General features: G+C 46.7%; 1 protein-coding gene across 2 annotated transcripts; it reads left to right on the top strand.

The window, feature by feature from the left end:
* The first annotated feature begins 3915 nt into the window (after positions 1 to 3915).
* On the top strand, positions 3916 to 23381 carry LOC119951217 (zinc finger protein 239-like). 2 transcript variants are annotated; one of them, XR_005457545.1, is made up of 3 exons: positions 3916 to 4027; positions 6655 to 8888; positions 19083 to 23381. XR_005457545.1 is itself a non-coding variant. In XM_038774255.1 (2 exons), exon 2 carries the CDS (start codon positions 7020 to 7022, stop codon positions 8088 to 8090), a length of 1071 nt encoding a protein of 356 aa, XP_038630183.1. In that variant the 5' UTR covers positions 3916 to 4027; positions 6655 to 7019; the 3' UTR covers positions 8091 to 9041. The 2 variants fall into 2 exon arrangements, 1 of the variants encoding a protein (XP_038630183.1); XM_038774255.1 differs by lacking the exon at positions 19083 to 23381 and having other exon boundaries at positions 6655 to 9041.
* The last annotated feature ends 723 nt before the right edge of the window (positions 23382 to 24104 follow it).

Here is a 24104-nt window from a genome sequence, read left to right as displayed (position 1 = left end):
GAATCCCTTCTCACACTGAGAGCAGGTGAATGGCCTCTCCCCAGCGTGAAGTCTTTGATGTTTCTGCAGGCTCTTTAAAGTAGTGAATCCCTTCTCACACTGAGAGCAAGTGACCAGCCTCTCCCCAATGTGAACTTGCTGGTGTGTCCGCAGGCTCGTTGAAGTAGTGAATCCCTTCTCACACTGAGAGCAGGTGAATGGCCTCTCCCCAATGTGAACTTGCTGGTGTGTCCGCAGGCTCGATGAAGTAGTGAATCCTTTCTCACACTGAGAGCAGATGAACGGCCTCTCCCCAGTGTGACTGCGTCGATGAGCTTCCAGCTGAGATGGAGCCCTGAATCCTTTCCCACAGTCCCCACATTTCCACCGTTTCTCGAGGATCCGGGTGTCGACGTGTCTCTCCAGGTTTGTCGATCAGTTGAAGCCTCGTCCACACACACAACACGTGTACGGTCTCACCCCGCTGTGAATGGTGTGATGTTTTTTCAGGCTGTGTAACTGGTTAAAGCTCTTTCCACAGTCAGTGCTCTGGAACACTCTCACTCGGGTGTGTGTGTCTTGGTGCTTTTCCAGTCACACTGATGGTTAAAATCTTTTGAAGCCGACAGAAAAAACAAACATTTCTCCTTCTAGATTCAAAGGCCGATGATATTCAGTTCCAAGGTATTGAGAGACTCAGTCAGATGAGACGTGAAGTTTGAGATTTCTATATGTAATTCATCCTCTTCTAGTACCCTGTAAAAACAATTTACAAAAGACATCACTGTCAGTACAGGATAGAAATTCAGAACAGACAATTCTAGTTCCTAGAGACCATTCTTTCCTCTCTCATTCCCCAAAAGCTGTAAATCTCAATCCCACACACTCTCCCTCCATTTTCACTCTGCTGTATCTAATATCCACCCTCACAATTCTCCTGAAGGTGCTGATTCAGGCTGATTGACAGATCCCTGCTCACTGCTTCCTGTCCTAGGCACAGAGATCAGAACAAATAGGAGCTGCAGTCGGCCATTCGGCCCGTCGAGCCTGCTTGTCTATTCTGTTGGATCATTGGCCTATCGATGTCAGCGACATTCTCTGTGTTATTGACCAGAGACTGAGTGAGCTGACTCAATATCTGTGAGCTCATGAGGCCGAGCTGTAAAACACCACGAGGAGGCTCAATGATCCGGAGGAGAGAATCCTGAACACTGAACAAGATGCCTCGTCGGCGGAGGCAAGAATTTAATCCTTGGAAAAGTGGTGTGGTGGACTCCTGGAGAACTTGGAGAACAGAGGGTCAGAGAAAGAACATGCGGGTAGTCGGCCTGCCAGAAGGTGTGGAGCGTAAGGCTCCCGTTAGGTTCGTCGAGGACCGGCTGCCACGTTTTCTCCAGCTGGATGTGAAGCCTGGGTGTTTCAAATTAGAAAGGGCATTGTTCCTGTCTTTGAGGCAGTTTCCTGGGATGAAAACTATCCTGGGATAGTTTTTATCCCAGGCCTGTAATCATTCACTTCTACAACTTGAAAGTTCACCAGAGGGTCCTGGAGACGGGTACGGTCAGGTGAGACCTGACTCCCACCTCACCTTACAGTGAATTATGTCACTTTATCCTGTGACCCTGAAAATTGTATCTGACAACTCTGTCAAGTCTTTCAATAATCTGACTACTGCCTTGGTCTTTGCTAAATCAGATGGGCAGCACTGTAGCACAACTGGATAGCACTGTGGCTTCACATCGCCAGGGTCCCAAGTTCGATTCCCCACTGGGTCATTGTCTGTGCGGAGTCTATACGTTCTCCCAGTGTCTGCGTGGGTTTCCTCCGGGTGCTCCAGTTTCCTCCCACAGTCCAAAGACATGCAGGTTAGGTGGATTGGCCATGATAAATTTGCCCTTAGTGACCAAAAAAAGTTTAGGAGGGGTTATTGGGTTACGGGGATAGGGTGGAAGTGAGGGCTTAAGTGGGTTGGTGCAGACTCGATGGGCTGAATGGCCTCCTTCTGCACTGTATGTGCTATGTGCAAACTCCTTGAAGGGCAAAGATTGGAGCGATGATTTGCAGCTCAGACTAGCTCGAATCTGAACTCTTTCCCTCTCATGGTGTTGTCGGAATTTGATTTTTATCCTGTTGATGGGAGTTGTTATTGTGAGTGCCGATTAAATGCCTTCTTCTCCTCAAGTGTTCCAGGGACTGGTATTATCTTATCTCAGTTATGGTAGATGTGCCATATGCTTATTATCTGTCGTCTTTCTTCTATTATCCGAGCATTAATCCTGGCAGAACTGAGGGGTGCCATTGCTAAAGGGTGGCTCCACTGTGCTAAAGTGGATTGGTCACACTAAATTGCCCCTTAGTGTCCAAGCTGTTCAGGTTAGGTGGCTTGACCATGATCAATGCACCGGGTTAAGAGAATAAGATGCGGAGTGAGCTTTAGTGAAGTGCTCTTTCTGAGGCTCACTGCAGACTTGAGGGGTGAATGGCCTTCTGCGCTATAGGAGTTCCATGTCATCCATGTTGTGTTATTCATTCCCACAGTCCAAAAATGTGCGGGTTAGGTGGATTGGCCATGCTAAATTGCCCGTGGTGTCCTAAAAAGTAAGGTTAAGGGGTGGGGGGTTGTTGGGTTACGGGTATAGGGTGGATACGTGGGTTTGAGTAGGGTGATCATGGCTCGGCACAACATCGAGGGCCGAAGGGCCTGTTCTGTGCTGTACTGTTCTATGTTCTATATGCGGTTAGTCTGTCATATTTTACAAACTGAATAGTTATCCTCTGTTTTTATATAATCTTACCCTCTTTTCCCACTTACTATTTTAACCTGTTAACTGGTTGTTCAATTGATCTGACATTTCATCTCAAGGCTCTAGTCCCTCAAAACTCTGTTCCAAATTAATTCTGTAATGTGTTGCTTGTATTTATGTTGGCAATATCTCTTGTTCTGCTCTGTGCCCACTTTCCACCATTTTTTCTGTTACTCTATTGCACTCATTGTTTAAACAATGGTTTAAAAACTAAATTAAATATCTGTCCACCTCATCCGTGAATATAGTCAATGACCCCCACACCCTACTGGTCCCTGTGGAAGAGAAATCCAGAGACTAATAACCCTCTGAGGGAAGAGATGACTGGAAATATATAACATAGCTACAGCACAATATTACACAACTGGAAATAATAATAAATGTACTTTTTTACAGAACCTTAAATAATATATCTAATGTGTACCATATAACAACACAAGACATATCTCTGTCTGATATTAATTTATTGTCTTCTTAAATGTCAGCCATCTTCTGGGGAAAGCAGCCCTTTAATTGTGAACATTGGGAAAGAGACAGTCCTTTTAGCCAGACAACTAAATGTGTCAAGCTGAGGGAGCAAAGGATGTCAATGTCTTTAAGAGAGAGAGAGACCTGGGCCAAGCTTTCCAGAGTCTGCACCCTCCCTGGATTCACTTCCTTTCCCTTCAGTTGCTGCGAGTGACCAACTGAAGGTCAGAGTGAGAAAAGAAATGAAAAGGGAGAGAAAAGAAAGTGTTTTACTCACAGATGTTGGAGACAGGAGGAGGTTTCAGTCTGTGTGGGGCCCCAGGTTTCTTCATTGTCCAGCTTCCGCATTCAGAAAACGGGGGAGCTGATTGGATGAAGGAAGAGAGTCCTTCCGGTTCAGCAACTCTTCCATTTGGTCAACAACTTTTCTGCGCACGCAGAGGAATCCACGGTGACGTCTCAGGGTTCCAGTGTGAAGGTCCGACCCACTTATTGTTCCCCCTCTTCCAGACAAGGTTTCCAGGCAACCGGCTGATGGCTCCGGCCAGTGAGAAGCCTCTCGGTGATTTCCCCTCCCCCCAGGCCCGGGACTGCGCATGTCCAAGAGAGAGGAGAGGCTGGGCATGTTCGAGGGAAAGCTCACCCCTGACCGCTCTGCTGAAGTGTTGACCAATAGGACGAGAGGAGTACCGGAAGGATTCTGGCCCAGCAGCCAATCAGAGCGTGGGACTAAAGAGCTTCACACAGACTGAAACCTCCTCCTGTCTCCAACATCTGTGAGTAAAACACTTTCTTTTCTCCCCCTTTCCATTTCTTTTCTCATTCTGACCTTCAATTGGTCACTTGCAACAACTGAAGGGAAAGGAAGTGAATCCAGGGAGTGTGCAGACTCTGGAAATCTTGGCCCAGGTCTCTCTCTCTTAAAGACATTGACATCCTTTGTTCCCTCAGCTTGACACATTTATTTGTCTGGCTAAAAGGATGGTCTCTTTCATAATGTCCACAATCCTACTAGCCCCTGACGCTCTCAGTGCCATCACCAACGGTTCTATAGCCAGGGCAAACAGCAGTAGGGAGAGTGGCCGCCCCTGTCTCGTACCTCGGTGCAGCCTGAAATAGAACATAGAACAGTACAGCAGAGAACAGGCCCTTCGGCCCTCAATGTTGTGCCGAGCCATGATCACCCTACTCAAACCCACGTATCCACCCTATACCTGTAACCCAACAACCCCCCCCCCCCCCCCCCCCCCCCGTTAACCTTACTTTTTAGGACACTACGGCCAATTTAGCATGGCCAATCCACCTAACCCGCACATTTTTGGACTGTGGGAGGAAACCGGAGGAAACCCACGCACACATGGGGAGGACGTGCAGACTCCGCACAGACAGTGACCCAGCCGGGAGTCGGACCTGGGACCCTGGAGCTGTGAAGCATTTATGCTAACCACCATGCTACCGTGCTGCCCTCAAATAATCTGAACTCACTCGGTTTGTCTGTACAGACGATACTGGTGTCTGGTATAACAACTGGACCCAGTCCACAAAACACTGTCCAAATCCAAACCGCCCCAGAACCTCCCACAAATAGTCACACTCCACTCAATCAAAGACCTTCTCTGCATCCATGGCGACCACCACCTCTACCTCTCGTCCCTCTGGAGGTATTGTGATCACATTCAGTAGCCTCCTGATATTGGCTGCCAGATGCCTCCCCTTCACAAACCCCTCTAGTCATCCCCTATCACCCCAGGGACACAATCCTCTATCCTTGAGGCCAAGACCTTAGCCAACAGTTTGGCATCTACATTTAGCAGGGAGATCGGTCTGTATGACTCACATTGTTCGTGGTCCTTTTCCCGCTTCAAAATGAGGGAGATCGAAGCCTGCGACAAGGTTGGGGGAGCACTCCCAGCTCCCTTGCCTCGTTAAAATCCCCTCCCAGCACCGTCCCCAATACCCCTGAGAATTTCTCAGAAAATTTCATCAGGTACCCCTCCAGACCAGGGCCTTGCCCGATTGCATCACCTCCAGTCCCTCTATCTATCTCTTTCTGAAACCTATTTCCTTTACTTCCTTTGGCTAAATCGCCATATTTCTTTTTTTAAATCACTCTATCATTTAATACTGTGTATTATAATTTGAAGAATTACCACAATTTTTAATTGAATGAAAACTCAACTACTGTATTCACTAAAGACAATCAATCTGATCTAATCTTGTGTTGACAAATAAAGTTTACCAGTGGCATAAGCTGACAAAGTTCAACTGAACTTTCCCAAAAAGCACAGACTTGACCTCTGTTATTTGGGAACTAAGAAGGGATAACGGATATCCGGGGTTTCGAATAGACACAGAGATCCTTCAGGCTTCTATCTACGGTAAAGGCGGTGAAGGGTACAAGGGGTGGTGTATGAGTACAGGGAGAAGGAGAGCAGGATGCTAGTGCAGGATGCTAGTTGAGGAAGCAGGAGGCTGCGAGGGAGACCGGGAAAGTGAAGGATGCTTCTACCAGCTTCCACCTGCGCAGTTGGGGCCCCCAGGACCTCCACCAGCTTCCCTTCCACCTTCGGGAACTCCAACTCCTCTAAAATCCACCTCATTGCCTCCGCCCTGGCAATGGGTTCCGAACCGTACAGCTTGCTATAGAAGTCCCGAAACACCCCATTCTCACCCGTCGGGTCCAAGACCATATTCCCTTCCGCATCCTACACTTTCCTGGTCTCCCTCGCAGCCTCAGGATCAATGAGCCTCTTCACGGTGTTTCGCAGCTCGGCCTCATGAGCTCAGAGATATTGAGTCAGCTCACTCAGCCTCTGGTCAATAACACGGAGAATGTCGGCAATCATCATCTTCGCCACCTCTGAGAGAGTCCCGGAGAGCGCGGGGTCGAGAGACCTCCCAAGGGCCAGGCCGCCATGTTGAAAAGGCGGCTCCACCCCCACTGAATCTGCCTCCGCTCTTTTATCAACGGATTTCTTAATCTTACCTTTCCTAATCCTGATGTCTTCCAGAGACATGACAACAAATATTAATTCGAGGATCAGGTAGATGAGTGCCGAGCAATCAGGATAAATGACGGATTCCAGCCGAGTGGCATCAGAACCTGCGGGAAAGCAGCTACTCCTGCGCCGCATCACATGGTTCCCACCCAGACAGATTTCTGATGCCCAGGAAGTCCAGGGTTATGGAAAACAGGCAGGAAAATGGAGAGAAAGCTGAGATGAGGAGGGAGTTCTTCACTCGTTGTGGAGCAGGGTGAGAATGGAGGGAGAGTGTGTGGGATGGAGATTTACAGCTTTTGCGGAGTGAGAGAGGATAAAATGTTCCAGAGGAATTAAAATAGTCTGTTCTGAGTTTCTATCCTTTACTGACAATGATGTCTTTTGTAAATTGTTTTTACAAGATATTAGAAGAAGAGGAATTACAGACAGAAATCTCAAAAGTCACATCTCGATCTGCCAGAGTCGCTCGGTTCATCGGGGCCTGAATATCATCGGCCTTTGAATCGAGAAGGGAGGAGAAATGTTTGTCTGTTCCGTTCGCTTCAGACGATTTTAAACATCAGTGTGACTGGAAAAGCACTGAGACAGACACACCCGAGTGAGAGTGTTCCAGAGCACTGACTGTGGAAAGAGCTTTAACCAGTTACACAGCCTGAAAAAAAAACATCACACCATTCACAGCGAGGAGAGACCATACACGTGTTCTGTGTGTGGTCAAGGCTTCGACTGATTGTCTGATCTGGAGAGGTACGACGAGACCCAAAACATGGAGAAACCGTGGAAATGTGAAGTCTGTGGGAAGAGATTCAGAGTCCGATCTAAGCTGGAGATTCATCGACGCAGTCACACTGGGGAGAGGCCATTTACCTGCTCTGTGTGTGGGAAGGGATTCACTGAATTATCCAGCCTGAAGTCACATGAAAGAGTTCACACTGTGGAGAAGCCGTTTACCTGCTCTCAGTGTAAGAAGGGATTCAGACATTCATCCACCCTGAAGTCACATCAGCGAATTCACACTGGGGAGAGACCGTTCACCTGCTCTCAGTGTGAGAAGGGATTCACTGCGTTATCTACCTTGAAGTCACACCAACGGGTTCACACTGGGAAAAAGCCATTCACCTGCTCTCAGTGTGGGAAGGGATTCACTCAGGTATCCAACCTGAAGACACACCAGCGGGTTCACACCGGGGAGAAGCCATTCACCTGCTCTCAGTGTGGGAAGGAATTCACTGCGTTATTTAGCCTGAAGTCACATCAGCGAATTCACACTGGGGAGAAGCCATTCACCTGCTCTCAGTGTGGGAAAGGATTTACTCAGTCACCCCACCTGCAGGCACACCAGCGAGTTCACACTGGGGAGAGACCGTTCACCTGCTCTCAGTGTGGGAAGGAATTCAAGTGTGGGAAGGAATTCAGAGATTTATCCACCCTGCGGACACACCAGCGAATTCACACTGGGGAGAGGCCGTTCACCTGCTCTCAGTGTGGGAAGGGATTCGCTCAGTTATCCAGCCTGAAGATACACCAGCGGGTTCACACAGGGGAGAGGCCGTTCATCTGTTCTCAGTGTGGGAAGGGATTCAGACATTCATCCACCCTGTGGAGACATGAGCGATTTCACACTGGGGAGAAGCCGTTCATCTGCTCTCAGTGTGGTAATGGATTCACTCAGTTATCCCACTTGAAGAGTCACCAGCGAATTCACACTGGGCAGAAGCCATTCACCTGCTCTCATTGTGGGAAAGGATTCCGACATTCATCCAGCCTGCAGAGACATCAGCGAGTTCACACGGGGAGAGGCCATTCACCTGCTCCGATTAGCGGAGGTATTGAGTGATCCATCTACCTGCGGAGACATCGGCGTGTTCCCTCAGGGGAGAGGCCGTTCATCTGCTCTCAATGTGGGAACACATTTTGTGTTTCATCGCAACTACTGAGACACCAACAAGTTCACAAATGATTGCAGGGATTGGATTCTGCTGTTATTGTTTCTGTTCTCAATTACATTCGGAACTGCAATTTATTCATCCTGTCAATTGGTCAATATGGATGGTCGGGGTTTCTTTCTGTTGGAACGACTGGTCTCGCAACGTTTCCTCCAGTGGGCTGATGCTCTTTGAGCTTTGTTGCGAATATATGGTTTCCAATTTCACAAGGGTCACAGAATGGAAGCATGTTGGAAGTTGGAAGATATTTAGTTCCCATTTCTGTTTGGAACCCCCTAAAGCATGCCACGTTGCCATGAAGATGGGCTATAGTGGTTACATGGTTCTTTGTTTAATTTTTCTGGGTGTTTCTCAAAGAAGGAAACTGTTGAGGTATGAGAGACAGGTTGTCTGTTGGAGATTTGGAAATTGCAACAAATGATTAGTCAATGAACAGACATCTGCGAGCATTTAAGGATTTATTACATATTTGCAACAAATACACATTCCTTTCAGGAACAAAAATCCACAGGAAAAGTGACGCAGTAATTCTTCCCACCTACTGAGACACCAAAAGGTTCACAATTGATTGCAGGAGTTGGCTTCTGTTAATTGTTTCTACTCTCAATTATATCCAGCACTGCATTTCGTTCATTTTCACAGCTGCTCAGATGTCGATTCCTTTAAGAAACAAAAATCCAACAGGAAAGGTGATGCAACCGTAGCTAACAAGAAAAGTTACAGATTCCATTAGATCCAAGGAAGAGGCTCATAAATAAGCCTGAGGATTGGGAACGTGTTTTAGAATTCAGCAAAGGAGGACCAATAAACTGATCAAGAGAAAATAGAATATGAGAGCAAACTGGCGAGAAACATAAAAACCGACAGGAAAAGCTCCTATAGGAATGTGAAAAGGAAAAGATTAGCAAAGACCAATGTGGGTCCATTCCAGGCAGAGACAGGAAAGTTTATAATGGGGAATAAGGAAATGGCAGAGAAACTAAACAATGTGTCTGTCTTCACGGAAGAAGATACAGAAATCGTCCCAAAACACTAGAGAACCAAGGGCTTCTCACAATTGTGAGCATGAGTGAAAAAGTAGCACTGGAGAATTTTTTGGATGAAAAATTAATAAATCCCCAAAAGCTGATGCTCTACATCCCAGAGTGTTGAAAGAGGCGGCTGGAGAGACAGTGGATACATTGGTGATCATCTTTCAAAATTCTGCAGATTCTGGAATGGTTCCTGCAGATTGGAAGGTGGTAAATGTAACCCCACTATTTAAGGAGGGAGCGAGAAAACAGGGAACCACAGACCCATTAGCCTGACATCAGTAGGAGGGAAAATGCGACAATCTATTATAAAGGATGTGATAACATATGAATTAGGAGCAGGAATAGGCCACTCGGCCCCTCGAGCCTGCTCCACCATTCAATAAGTTCCCAGCTGATCTGATTGTAACCTCAACTTCACAGAGGCCCCTTAGAAAATTAATCTGGGAGATAGTTATGGGGAACAAGGAAATGGCAGAGGAGTTAAACAGATATTTTGCATCAGTCTTTATGGTTCAAGAGGCTTTGAACATCCCATTAATGCTAAAGAATAGGGGGAGGAATTAAATCACTGGACAAATCATGTTAGACAAACTAATGGGGCTAAAGGCAGCTATGTTCCCGGCCCTGATGCTTGCATCTTAGGATCCTAAAGAAATGGCGACAGAGACAGTGGATGCATTGGTTATAATTTTCCAAAAATCCTTGGATTCTGGAGAAGTACCGGAGGATTGGAAAACTGCCAATGTGATACCCCTATACAAAAAGGGATTGAAGCAAAAAGCTGGTAAATGTAGACCAATTTGTCTAACTTTATTGTTGGAAACATTTTTGAATCAATTATTAAGGAAGTAATACCAACATATTTGGAAAATCATAATAAGCAGAGTCAGCATGGCTTCATGAAAGGGAAACGGTGTCTGGTTAATTTATCACAACCAGGATAGAGGGGAACCAGTAGATGTGAAGTATTTGGACTTTTGGAAGGCGTTCGACAAGGTACTTCACAAAAGGGTTAAGTTATAAGATAAGAGCTCATGGTTATGGAGCTCGAATATTGGGATGGAAGAGAATTGGCTGATGGACAGGAAACAGTGAACTGTAACCAGTGGGGTTACACAGGGATCAGTTCTGGGACATCAACTGTTTATAATATCTGATAATGACTTGGAGGTCGAAGCAATAGGTGCAATAGAACATACAGTGCAGAAGGGGGCCGTTCGGCTTATCGAGTCTGAACTGACCCACTTAAGTCCTCACTTCCACCCTATCCCCGTTACCCAATAACCCCTCCTAACCATTTTGAACACTAAGGGCAATTTAGCATAGCCAGTCCACCTAACCCACGCAGACACGGGTAGAACGGGCAAAGACAAGGGGGTTACAAACAATTTGCAATGAGATGGTTTGTGTAAGTGGGCAAAAAGTTAGTAAATGGAATATAATGTGGGAAAATGTGAAGTTCATTTTGGAAGGGAAAACAAAAGAACAGTATTATTTAAATGGAGAAAAACTGCAGAAAGCTGCAACACAAAGGGACTTGGGGGAACTTGTGCACGAAATACAGGGAGCTGGCAGCCAGGTGCAGCAGGTAATCAGGAAGCTAATGGAATGTTGGCCCTGAGTCCAAGGGGGTTGGAGTATAAGAATCGGGAAGTCTTGCTGCAGCTGTGGACCAGAATAAAGTCTCAGAATAAAGAGGTGCCAATTAAGACTGAGATACGGAGAAATTTCTTCACTGAGGGTTGTGAGTCTTTGGAACTGAGAGCTGTGGGGACAGAGCCCTTGTCTATATTTAAGGCTGAGGTAGATTCTTGATCAGCGAGAGAATCAAGCATTACAGGGAAAGGGCAGGAAAGTGGACAAGAGAAATGTTGGATCAGCCATGATTGAATGGCGGGGCAGGCTCGAAGGGCCGAATGGTCAACTCCTGTTCCTATTTCTTGTGGTATTCCTGCCGCCCCCCCCCCCCCCCCCGCCCCCCCCGATAACCTTTCACTCCCTTGATGAACAGGAATCTATCCAGCTCTGCCTTCAAAATATTCACAGACTCTGCTTCCACTGCCCTTTGAGGAAGACAGTTCCAAAGACTCACAACCCTCTGAGAGAAAAAAGTTCTCCTCTGCCTTAAATGGGCAACATATTACTTTTAAAGTCACTCCAATTTCTAGATTCTCCCACAAGAGGAAACATCCTTTCCACATCCACCCTGTCGAGGCCCCTCAGGATCTTATACGGTTCAATCAAGTTACCGAAATTTCATCGGACACAAGTCCAGCCTTAAATGAGAGCAATACTGTACACAGTGCTCCAGATGTGGTCTCACCAATGTCCTGTATAACTGAAGCATAACCTCCCTACTTTTGTATTCAATTCCCCTCACAATAAAAAGTTACATTATTCTATTAGCATTCATAATTTCATAATAACATCTGGACTTTAGTAAGGCGTTTGATAAGGTTTCCCATGGCAGGTTGATGGAAAAAGTGAAGTCGTATGGGGTTCAGAGTGTACTAGCTAGATGGATAAAGAACTGGCTAGGCAACAGGAGACAGAGAGTAGTGGTGGAAGGGAGTGTCTCAAAATGGAGAAGGGTGACTAGTGGTGTTCCACAGGGATCCGTGCTCGGACCACTGTTGTTTGTGATCTACATAAATGACCTGGAGGAAGGTATAGGTGGTGTGATTAGCAAGTTTGCAGATGATACTAAGATTGGTGGAGTTGCAGATAGCGAGGAGGACTGTCAGAGAATACAACAAAATATAGATAGATTGGAGAGTTGGGCAGAGAAATGGCAGATGGAGTTCAACCCAGGCAAATGCGAGGTGATGCATTTTGGAAGATCAAATTCAAGAGCGGACTATATGGTCAATGGAAGGGTCTTGGGGAAAATTGATGTACAGAGAGATCTGGGAGTTCAGGTCCATTGTACCCTGAAGGTGGCAACACAGGTTGATAGAGTTGTCAAGAAGGCATACAGCATGCTTGCCTTCATCGGAAGGGGTATTGAGTACAAGAGTTGGCAGGTCATGTTCCAGTTGTATAGGACTTTGGTTAGGCCACATTTGGAATACTGCGTGCAGTTCTGCTCGCCACATTGCCAGAAGGATGTGGATGCCTTGGAGAGGGTGCAGAGGAGGTTCACCAGAATGTTGCCTGGTATGGAGGGTGCTAGCTATGAAGAAAGGTTGAGTAGATTAGGATTGTTTTTGTTGGAAAGACGGAGGTTGAGGGGGGACCTGATTGAGGTCTACAAAATTATGAGAGGTATGGACAGGGTGGATAGCAACAAGCTTTTTCCAAGAGTGGGGGTGTCAGTTACAAGGGGTCACGATTTCAAGGTGAGAGGGGGAAAGTTTAAGGGAGATGTGCGTGGAGAGTTTTTTACGCAGAGGGTGGTGGGTGCCTGGAACGCTTTGCCAGCGGAGGTGGTAGAGGCGGGCACGATAGCATCATTTAAGATGCATCTGGACAGGTATATGAATGGGCGGGAACAGAGGGAAGTAGACCTTGGAAAATAGGAGACAGGTTTAGATAAAGGATCTGGATCGGCGCAGGCTGGGAGGGCCGAAGGGCCTGTTCCTGTGCTGTAATTGTCTTTGTTCTTTGTTCTCCTTATCTGGTCTGGCTTACATGTGACTTCAGACCCATAGCAATGTGGATGACTCTTAACTGCCCCCTCAAGGGCAATTAGGGATGGGCAATAAATCCTGGCACAACCTGCAATGCCCACAACCCATGAACATATTTTTAAAATGATATTTCGTTCAAATCAATCACTATGGGGGCTGGTTTAGCACAGTGAGCTGAACAGCTGGCTTGTAATGCAGAACAGTGCCAGCAGTGCGGGTTCAATTCCCGTACCAGCCTCCCCGAACAGGCACCGGAATGTGGCAACTAAGGGCTTTTCACAGTAACTTCATTGAAGCCTACTTTTGAGAATAAGCGATTATTGTTAATATATTATCGTCCGTCTGCATCATTGTTATGTGTAACAAGGTCAAGGAAGCCATGTTAAACTCCAGCATGTGACGACCATTATTTTTTAAATGAATAGTTTTTCAACCAAAATTTTTCCATAAATGATTGAACTTATAGAAATTGTTCAAACTAACATTGTTCCAGAATTTTGTAAACCTACAGGACATAATATGTTGTTAAAGTCTGGCTCAAGTCTAAGTCCCATTGTTCAATCCAATCAAGGTTCATAGGAAAGAAAGGAATAGCCTTCTACAAAACAAGCTCTTTGAACCAATGTATCTTGTGTTAATCAACAATATTGATCAGCTACCAGTCAGTAACAAATGACTGAATAAGTAATGAGCTAATTGAGTTGAAAATGAAAATCGCTTATTGTCACGAGTAGGCTTCAATGAAGTTACTGTGAAAAGCCCCTAGTCGCCACATTCCGGCGCCTGTCCGGGGAGGCTGGCACGGGAATCGAACCGTGCTGCTGGCCTGCTTGGTCTGCTTTAAAAGCCAGCAAGTTAGCCGAGTGTGCTAAACCAGCCCCTTAGTTAGGATTAATGAATCAATAATGAATTAGTAGTTATCGTGAAAGACTGGGTTTTATTTGCTGTAAAAATGTAAAAGCTTAATTGCTGTGTCTGTAAAGAATGTGCAATGAAGATAAATGCACTGGCAAGAGAGACCTTCAAGCTCTGATTAGCCGCAACATTTGAAACTGTATGAATAAGGGATTTTTTGAATCAGATAAAGGGATAGTATGAAACCGTTCCAATGTATTCATAGGATCATAGGATCCCTACAGTGCAGAAGGAGGCGATTCATTCCATTGAGTCTGCACCGATCCACTGAATGAGCACCCTGCCTTAGCCCACTCTCCCAACCTATCCTCATTACCCCTTTACCCCACTTAACCTGTTCATATTTGGACTGTGGGAGGAAACCAGAGCACCTGAGGAAACACACGCAGACATGTGGAGAAAGTACAAACTCCACACAGTCACCCAAGGATGGAATTGAACTTGGGTCCCTGACGCTGTGAGGCAGCAGTGCTAACCACTGTGCCGCCCGTGTCTACGATACTGAAAGAAGCTGGTGTAAGCAATTGGGGATCCCAATTAAATTAATCTAATGGCCAAATTGACCAATGGTACAACAGGCCCAACTCTGACGTGAGGTAATGGTCACTTTGGGGATAAAAGTAGAGGTTCCGAAGGTCTTCCTTGCTGGCCAAGTACTGAAGATTCCCGAGGCCGAGTTCCAAGGAAATTACTGTCAAAGAAGGAGCCAGACTCCCGAGGCTGAATTCCACAAGAATTACTGTCAAAGAAGGAGCCAGAGAGGGTTACGCTGCTACAGACTGATCATGACCGCATCAGCTTCACCGCATGAAGCTGTAAATAGTCAATATCAAAGTTTTTTTTTTTATAAATGTTTTTTTATTGAGTTTTCATATTTTATATATGACAAATTACAAGTTATTAGAGAGAGAGAGAAAAAAAAGGAAAACACAAAAATTTAACATGAATATTTACAGGTAAGCATCTTCATAACAATAATTGTGGCCGCCCCCTTTAGCCAGCATACATATTTTACATTCCCCAATATGGCCGAGGCACATGTTTATAGGCATTTATTTATAGTTTGGTTTTGGGCCTTGGCTTGCCATCAAACCCCCATACCGAGCCCGTATCCCCCCCCCCCCCCCCCCCCGGCTACCTTCCCCCGATTCCCGTCCATTTTCCCCTGGTTCTTGGCCACCCGACTATTCTTCCTCATGTACGTTGGCCACAAACAGGTCCCGGAACAGTTGCATGAATGGCTCCCACGTTCTGTGGAAGCCGTCGTCCGACCCTCGGATGGCGAATTTGATTTTCTCCATTTGGAGAGATTCCGAGAGGTCGGACAGCCAGTCTGCAGCTCTGGGTGGTGCTGCTGACCGCCAGCCAAACAGGATTCTACGGCGGGCAATCAGGGAGGCAAAGGCAAGGACGTCCGCCCTCCTCCCCAGGAATAGATCTGGCTGGTCTGAAACCCCGAAGACCGCCACTATCGAGCATGGCTCCACCCTCACCCCCACCACTTTGGACATAGCCTCGAAGAAGGCTGTCCAGTACTCCACAAGTCTGGGGCAAGACCAGAACATGTGGGCGTGGTTGGCCGGGCCTCTCTGGCACCGCTCACATTTGTCCTCCACCTCCGGGAAGAACCTACTCATACGGTTTCTCGTTAAGTGGGCTCTATGTACCACTTTTAGTTGCGTCAGGCTGAGCCTTGCGCACGTGGAGGTGGAGTTGACCCTATGCAGTGCTTCGCTCCAGAGTCCCCACCCTATCTCCATCCCCAGGTCGTCCTCCCATTTCCTTCTTGTTGCGTCCAGTACGGTGTCGTCCCTATCTACCAGTCGGTCATACATGTCACTACAGTTCCCTTTCTCTAGGATACTTGCGTCCAGTAGGTCTTCCAATAGTGTCTGTCGTGGCGGTTGTGGGTACGTCCTTGTCTCCTTTCGTAGGAAGTTTTTGAGCTGCAGGTACCGTAGCTCGTTCCCCCCAGCTAGCTGAAATTTCTCTGTCAGTTCGTCCAGTGTTGCGATCCTGTCGTCCGTGTATAGGTCCCTGACTGTCAGTGTCCCCCCGTCCTGCCTCCACCTTTTGAAGGTGGCGTCGGTCAGTGCTGGTTTGAACCTATGGTTGTTGCAGATGGGAGCCTTGTCCGACATTTTGTACAGGCCAAATTGCTGCCGCAGTTGGTTCCAGGATTGGAGGGTGGCTGTCACCACTGGGCTGGTGGAGTGTTTTTTGGGTGGGGATGGGAGTGCTGCCGTGGCGAGGGCCCGGAGGGAGGTTCCCATGCAGGAGGCCTCCTCCGCACGCACCCACTCGGCTTCTGGCTCCTGGATCCATCCCCTTACTCGCTCGGCTGTTGCCGCCCAGTGGTAGAATTGTAGATTCGGGAGGGCTAGCCCCCCCCTGGATTTTGTTTTTTGTATGACCTTCTTTGGGATCCTAGCATTTTTACCCCCCCATACGAACACCATGATATGTTTGTCCAGCGCTTTGAAAAAGGCCTTGGGGATGTAGATCGGAATGGATCTAAACAGGAAAAGGAACCTGGGCAGTACGTTCATTTTGATCGTCTGGACTCTCCCCGCGAGGGAGAGCGGGAGTGTGTTCCATCTTTGCAGGTCCTTTTTAACTTCCTCCGTCAGGCTGGTGAGGTTCCATTTGTGGATCCCTTTCCAGTCATGGGCTATTTGGATCCCCAGGTAGCGGAATTTATTTCGGGCTTGTTTGAACGGCAGCCCCTTTAGTGCTGCCCCCCCCCCCCCCCCCCCCCCCTTGCGGGTGTACTGGGAAGATCTCACTTTTGCTCATGTTGAGTTTGTAGCCCGAGAAGGCTCCAAACTCTTTCAGGAGCGCTATGATTCCGTCCATGCTGCTTTGTGGGTCCGAGATATAGAGGAGCAGATCATCCGCATAGAGTGAGACTCTGTGCTCTCTACCTCCCCTTCGGATCCCCCTCCAATTTTTTGCTGCCCTGAGCGCGATTGCTAGCGGTTCGATTGCTAGTGCGAACAGCAGCGGGGACAGTGGGCATCCTTGTCTGGTGCCCCTGTGCAGCTGGAAGTATTGGGAGTTGGTATTGTTGGTCCGTACACTCGCCATGGGAGCGTTGTATAGGAGCTTTACCCAAGCGGTGAACCCTGTTCCAAGCCCGAACCGCTCCAGTACCTCTATGAGGTATTTCCATTCGACTCTGTCGAAGGCCTTTTCTGCGTCCAGGGAGACGATCACCTCTTGTGTTCTCTCCCCGGAGGGGGTCATTATCACGTTCAGCAGGCGCCTGATGTTCGCGGTAAGCTGTCTACCTTTGACGAAGCCCGTCTGGTCCTCTGTGACCACCTCAGGTACACAGTCTTCTAGCCTTTTGGCTAGGATTTTGGCCAGTATTTTGGCGTCTGCGTTCAGCAGAGATATGGGTCTGTATGACCCACATTCCGTTGGGTCTTTGTCTTTCTTAGGTATCAGCGAGATTGAGGCCTGTGCTAACGTGGGTGGCAGTGTGCCCCTAGCTAGCGAGTCTGTGAACATCTCCCGCAGGTGCGGGGCCAGCGCTGTCGCGAATTTTTTGTAGAAGTCCGCCGGGAATCCGTCCGGTCCCGGCGCCTTCCCCGTCTGCATGGAGCTAATGCTCTCCATGATCTCTCCCAGTGCTAGTGGTGCTTCCAGATCCCGTTTTCTGCCCTCTCCCATGACTGGTATGTCCAGTCCATCAAGAAACCGGTTCATCCCAGCCTTCCCCGTTGGGGGCTCCGAGGTGTATAGCTCTTGGTAGAAGGCCTTGAAGGTTTCGTTAATCCTCTCTGGTTCTGTTTCCCACGTGCCTCTGGTACCTCTGATTTGCGCAATTTCCCTGCTGGCTGCCTGCTTTCTCAGCTGGTGTGCCAACAGGCGGCTGGCTTTGTCTCCGTGTTCGTACAGGGCCCCGCGTGCCTGGCGGAGTTGGTGTACTGCTTTCCTGGTGGAGAGCAGGTCAAAGTTCCTTTGTAATTCTTTTCTCTCCGCCAGGAGCGTCAATATCAAAGTTGATCAGTAAACCGTTTTGATTTAATAAACTTCTTTTTAAATTTACTATCCAGAGAATTTTGCCTTTGTCTGAATTGGTTATAGTCTTGTCTGAACCAAAGTGAATTTATTAAATGGTAAGTTGGGATGGCTGAAATCAATCAAATACAGTGACCACCCACATGTACTTTGTGTCAGAGTGACGCTTCTCATTCGAGTCCCACGAGACTGGGCCCCAGGTGAGCAATGATGACCGCGCCTCCCACAATGCCCCATTCTGGGTAACCCGCTCTGTCCACCGCATGGACGGGCAGCCCAGGACTGCATGTCCAAGGGAGAGCAGCAGCAGCGCATGTGCAGGATAGTGCTAATCCCATTGGCCAAGTTGTCTGCGTTCCACGAGTCAAAAGTTCTTCCAGCGCCACGTGACATCCCCTTTCAGGTAGCCGGCAACCAATGGAAACTATTGGAGGACTGGAAGGACTCTGGTCCTCCAGCCAATCAGAGCGCAGGTTTTGTTTGAATGAAGATTGACCTTCACACAGACTGAAACCTCCTTCTGTCTCCAACATCTGTGAGTAAAATACTTTATTTTCCGCCCTTTCCATTTATTTTCTTATTCTGACCTTCAATTGGTGATTTGCAGCAATTGAAGGAAAAGAAAGGGAATCAAGTCTTTGTCAAACACATTTTTAGGGGCAGAACACATTTTTTAGGGGCAGCATCGTAGCATAGTGGTTAGCACAGTTGCTTCACAGCTCCAGGGTCCCAGATTCGATTTCTGGCTTGGGTCGTTGTCTGTGCGGAGGCTGCACGTTCTCCCCATGTCTGCGTGGGTTTCCTCCCACAGTCCAAAGATGTGTGGGTTAGGTGGATTGGCTATGCTAAATTACCCTAACTGTCCAAAAAGCTTAAGTGATGGTTACTTGGTTACGGGGATAGGGTAGAGACATGGGCTTGGTAAGGGCTGGTGCAGACCCAATGGGCTGAATGGCCTCCTTCTGCACGGTAGATTCTATGACTTTTAGTCCAGTAATATAGACATATATCTGTCTGGCAGTCTGCATTTAAATTTTGATGTTTCTGTGTCCAGGACAGGAAGCAGTGAGCTTGGATCTGTCAATCAGCCTGAATTGGGAGAATTGGGAGGGTGAATATTAGATACAGCAAAGTGAGAATGGAGGGAGAGTGTGTGGGATGGAGATTTACAGCTTTTGGGAAATAAGAGGGGAAAGAATGTTCCAGAGAAACTAGAATTGTCTGTTCTGAATCTCTACCCTGTATTAAAAGTGATAACTTTTGTATATTGTTTTTCCAGGATATTAGAGGAGGAGGAATTACACACAGAAATCTCAAATGTCATGTCTCGATCTGATAGATCCACTCGTTTCCTTGGGAACCGAATATCATCGGCCTTTGAAGCTGGAAGGAGAAATCTTTTCTGTTCTGTCTACTTCAAAAGATTTTAATCATCAGTGTGACTGGAAAAGCCACCGAGACACACACACCCGAGTGAGAGTGTTCCAGAGCACTGACTGTGGAAAGAGCTGTAACTAATTAAAAAGCAGATGAAATTGATCACATCCTTCACAGCGAGGAGAGACCGTACATGTGTTCTGTGTGTGGATGACATTTGAACTGATTGTCCAGCCTGCAGAGTCACAAATACATCCGAACTATGAAGAAACCGCAGTAATGTGGTGGCTGGGAAGGGATTCAGATTTCCATCTGTGCTGGAAATGCATTGTCGCATTCACACCGGAGAGAGGCCATTCACCTGCTCTCTATGTGGGAAGGGATTCACAGCCCCATCTAAGCCGGAGATTCTTTGCCGCAGTCACACTGGGGAAAGGCCGTTCACCTGTCCTGAATGTGGGAAGGGATCAGTCATTCATCCAACTTACCAACACACTGACGAGTTCATACTGGGGAGAGGCTCTTCACCTGCTTTGAGTTTGGAAATGAATTCACTCGGTCAACTTATCTACAGATGCACAAGCGAGTTCACACCGGTGAGAGGCCATTCACCTGCTCCAGTTGTGGGATGAGTTTCAGGAATTCTTCCAAGTGACACATCAGCGGGTACACACTGGGCGAGGCCATCCGTCTGCTCTGAGTGTGGGAATCGATTCAGTGATGCACCGGCCATGCGGACACCAGTGAGTTCACACTGGGGAGGAGCCATTCACCTGCTCCATGTGTGGGCAGTGATTCACTCAGTCATCCAGCCTGCCTGTACACCAGGTCACTCACACTAATCAATGCCCCTTTAAATGCTCCGAATGTGGGAAGGGCTTCAAAAATGCTGCGGTTCCGAGTGTCCACCAGTGTAATCACACCGAGGACAAACCGTTTTAGCTTCTCTCACTGTGCAAAGAGATTTAAAATGTTGTCTGGCATTCTGAGACATCAGCGAGTTCACACTGGGGAGAACCTGGTCACCTGCACTGAGTGTGGGAAGGGATTCACTCACTCACGCCACCTGCTGAGACACCAGCGAGTTCACAAGTGATGACAATGGTTGGATTCAGATGGCCTTCTGCTTTCAATTGGAGAGGCTGGAGCTGATGAAATTTCTCTCTTTAGTATGTAGGTTTATGAGGGTAGAGAATGGAGCCACTCGGAACCAGGCCATGCTGGCTTTGTATAGAGCAAACCAGTCAGTTCTATTTCCCCGTTCTATCCCTATATCCTTGCAGGTTTATTTTCCTAAAGTATTGATCCAAATTCCATTTAGAACCATCCTGTCATCTAGGCTTCTACCGGCTTCATAGGAAATGGGTTCCAGCTCATTACCACTCGGTTTAAATGCACACAAAGCTCAGAGTGCACAGGAGGCCATTCTGCCCAACCGGCTCATGCTTTGACCGAGCTATCCAATTAAAACCATCACCCTGCAATTTTCCTGTCCTGTCAAGAATCTGTCCAGTTCCCTTTTGAAAGACAACAGTTGAAACTGTTTCTTGCACTGTTTTCAGGCGCACATTCCAAATCACAACAACTCGCTGTGTTTTTAATCAAATCATTCAGGACACAGTGTGTTTGGATTTTCGCAAGAGTTTTCAAAATGGTGTCAAATATATGGGTATTACAGAAAGTGAAGATTGCATTTTTATTAATCATCTTGACGAAGGAATTGAGTGTAATATATCTAAATTCCTGGTCAATTTAAAATTTAGCACAGGATGTCCTAAAATGTTTCACAGCCAATGAAGTATAATCACCATTGTAATTTAGCAAACTGTATGTAGGCTTCGGTAATCAATTATAGTTTTAAAATCAATCACTTTAATAACATATTCGCTGTCATAAATAATAAGGTCAAGGAAGATAACATAGATGAATGTGTATTTTAAAAAATAACATTGCACCTAAATGTTCCCCGAAACAGCAGAGCCACCAGACATTATTTCCTAATTTTAATAAACTGCGTGACATCATAGTCTGCCAAAGTCTGCATCAAGAATAAGGCTCATTGCTGAATCCACTCAAGATTAGTAAGAAAGAAAGCTATTGTTTTCCACAAATTGTCTTTTTGAACCATCGGATCTTATATTAACCAAAATGTATTAATTGAAGATTAGTGTATTAATTAACTACCAGTCAACTCATCACCGCTCGTGACTGTGCAGCCTCTATTGTGCCTGTAATGAAGCAGGACGAGACTAGACGCATTTACGGAGATTTTAAAACAACCATCAATCTGCTTTTATGTGCGGATCAATACCTGCTGCTGTTCATTGAGGTTTTGTTCACCTGCCTAGCAGGAGGAGAGAAATTCCGTAAAATTGACCTATCACAGGCTTACCTGCAAATGAATGTTGAGGCTGAATCTCCACATTTGCTCACCATTCTAACAGAAGGCAGGTAAGAAGATGGAGGCTTTCACGGAGGACCCATGACCAATGAATGTAACACAGTTAAGATCATTCCTCAGGTTAATTAACCAATATGAGAAATTTGATTCAAAACCCTGCTTAAACCATGACCTAATTTGTTGTGCATAAAACAAGCCGAGCAATGGACACCAGAGTGTGAAAAAGCACATCAGTCAGTTAAAGAAACACTGAAGAATTCAGGAGTGTTGGTCCATTTCAACCCAAAGTTACCACCACAACTTACCAATGATGTCTCGCCGTACGGTGTTGGGATGGTGGTGTCACACATACCACCTTCAGGGGAAGAAAGACCAAGAGCTTTTGTCACATACCTTAACAAATGCTGAATCAGATTACGTCCAGTTGGAGAAGGAGCACTGAGTATTATTTATGGTGCGAGAGTTCACCAATATCTCTGTGGTCATCACTTCATATTGCTAACAGCACACAAACCCTTAACTATTTTGGGCCACAAAAGGTTTTCCTTCATTGGCAGCAGGGAGACTTCAACCATGGTGTTACACATTGAATTTGCAGGGTCATACGAGGGGCACATGTTGATGGTTGTCATAGATACACACTCCAAATAGCCTGAGGTGGTCCTAATGAAATCAACAACTGCAGAACAAACCATCGAAAATCTCGATGTGATTTTCCTGCCAGATTTGGGAAACCAGAACAAATTGTAAGTGATAACGGTCCACAATTCACAGCTCAGGAATTTAAGAACTATCTAAAGATGAGTGGTATCCAACACATAAAATCAGCGCCTTACCACCCATCCACAAATGGTTCAGCTGAAAGGTTTGTCCAGTCCTTGAAGATGCTCGGAAAGCCTTCAAGGACCAAGGTTCATTAAATTGCCGACTAAACAGTTTCTTGGCGACGTCTCGCAACACCACACACAACTACTCAGAGTTTCTCAGCTTTACTACTACTGAAGAGGAAGCTGAGAACTACATCTGATCAACATTTCCCCTGTAGACGTCTGAGATAGTGTACCACAATCAGCAGTCACAAACCTGGAGAAGGGAATCCCAAAAGATGCTTTTTTGGACAAGGAGAGCACCACCAGTGAGAAGAGGGTCCCTGTAACTGTGTTGTTTGAAACTGGCCGTCTCCTACACTGTGCAAACTGAAGATGAGCGAGTGTGGAGACGACACAGATCAGTTGTTAGTGACACCCATCAATGTGCCAGTACCGTGTGTGCTAGAACTACCTCAGGATAAACCGCCATCCATACTACCCGATCATGTGACTGCGACTTCTGGTCAATCCGCAGAAACCGAGATTGTTGAAGAACCCCTTGCTGCTCCTAATCTTCTGTCTGCAAAATAGACTATAACACCTCCCAGAAGAGAGACATCTTCTGAAGACCCGGAGAGGACATCCAAGGGCAAGAAGAACCAAATCCCTTAAGTGAGCCGGCAACCAGTGCAGAATAGACACCCGCTAGATCGTCTTTCCTATTGACTGTATAATTACTGTGTAATAATTCATTGCCTGCCCTTGTGTATATGTTTTGATGATGATGTAAATGTACTTTTTTTGATTTGATTTGATTTATTGTTGTCACATGTATTAGGATTCAGTGAAAAGTAATGTTTCTTGCATGTAGTACATGTCATAATATCCACTCATGTATATAATGAGATGCAGACAGGCAGTGATTGACACATAGGATGACCAATGAACACACAACACAGAACAACCAATCACCAGACAGGACACCACCACTATAAAGCCCACAGGGCATTAAGACTCTCGCTCTCTTCGGGACCCAGATACTGAGACAGTCAGAGTGCACAAGTCAGTGGACATTACTGCCATGTGGTAGCTAGTAGGTCTGGTCGAGCCAGTAAGAGGTCGTCAGTAGGATTAGTAAAGTGTCAACCCACAGCTGAACATGTACAGTAGTTGGTAGTTTAAATAAAACCGTGTTGGATCATCTCCGGTGTTAGACATTTGTTTCTAGCTTCCCTGCATCCAGTTGCAGTCAACGTCAAACCAACCCGCCTAACCCATCAGTACAAACAATGCAGACCGTAAATAGGGAAGGAAGGAGAGACTGCAGAACATAATGTTACGTTGTAGCAAGGTGTGGAGAAAACATCAACTTAATACAGTGATTGAGGCTTTCCTAACCGGTCGAATTTTAGGGGGGTCGGTTCTATTCAGTTTTGCCCCGGGTGCTCAGAGGTTCACTGAAGGGGCCGAATTTTAGGGCAGCCCAATTTTGTGTAGCAGGAAACACCAAAAGGTTCATAAGTGTAAATAGCATGTGGGATCAGCCAAACATGACCTCCGGAAAAGAGGAAAGAGAAAGGGAAGTGGAATGAGGTGGGTTATGGAATAAATACTTTCTGCATCCCACAACCAAACTGTGGAGCAGGCTCCCCTCAATAGGTTCACAGCTGATCTGATTGTAATCTCAACTCCAGATTCCCACCGACCCCCCGAT

This window comes from Scyliorhinus canicula, chromosome 17 (assembly GCF_902713615.1).
Source record: "Scyliorhinus canicula chromosome 17, sScyCan1.1, whole genome shotgun sequence".
NCBI classification, from domain to species: Eukaryota; Metazoa; Chordata; class Chondrichthyes; order Carcharhiniformes; family Scyliorhinidae; genus Scyliorhinus; species Scyliorhinus canicula.
The sequence above is the reverse complement of the archived record's forward strand: the minus strand, read 5'-3'. Positions and strand labels throughout refer to the sequence as shown.

Coding starts and splice junctions, on each gene's coding strand:
- LOC119951217 (XM_038774255.1), top strand. CDS start 7,020: ATGGAGAAACCGTGGAAATGTGAAGTCTGTGGGAAGAGATTCAGAGTC.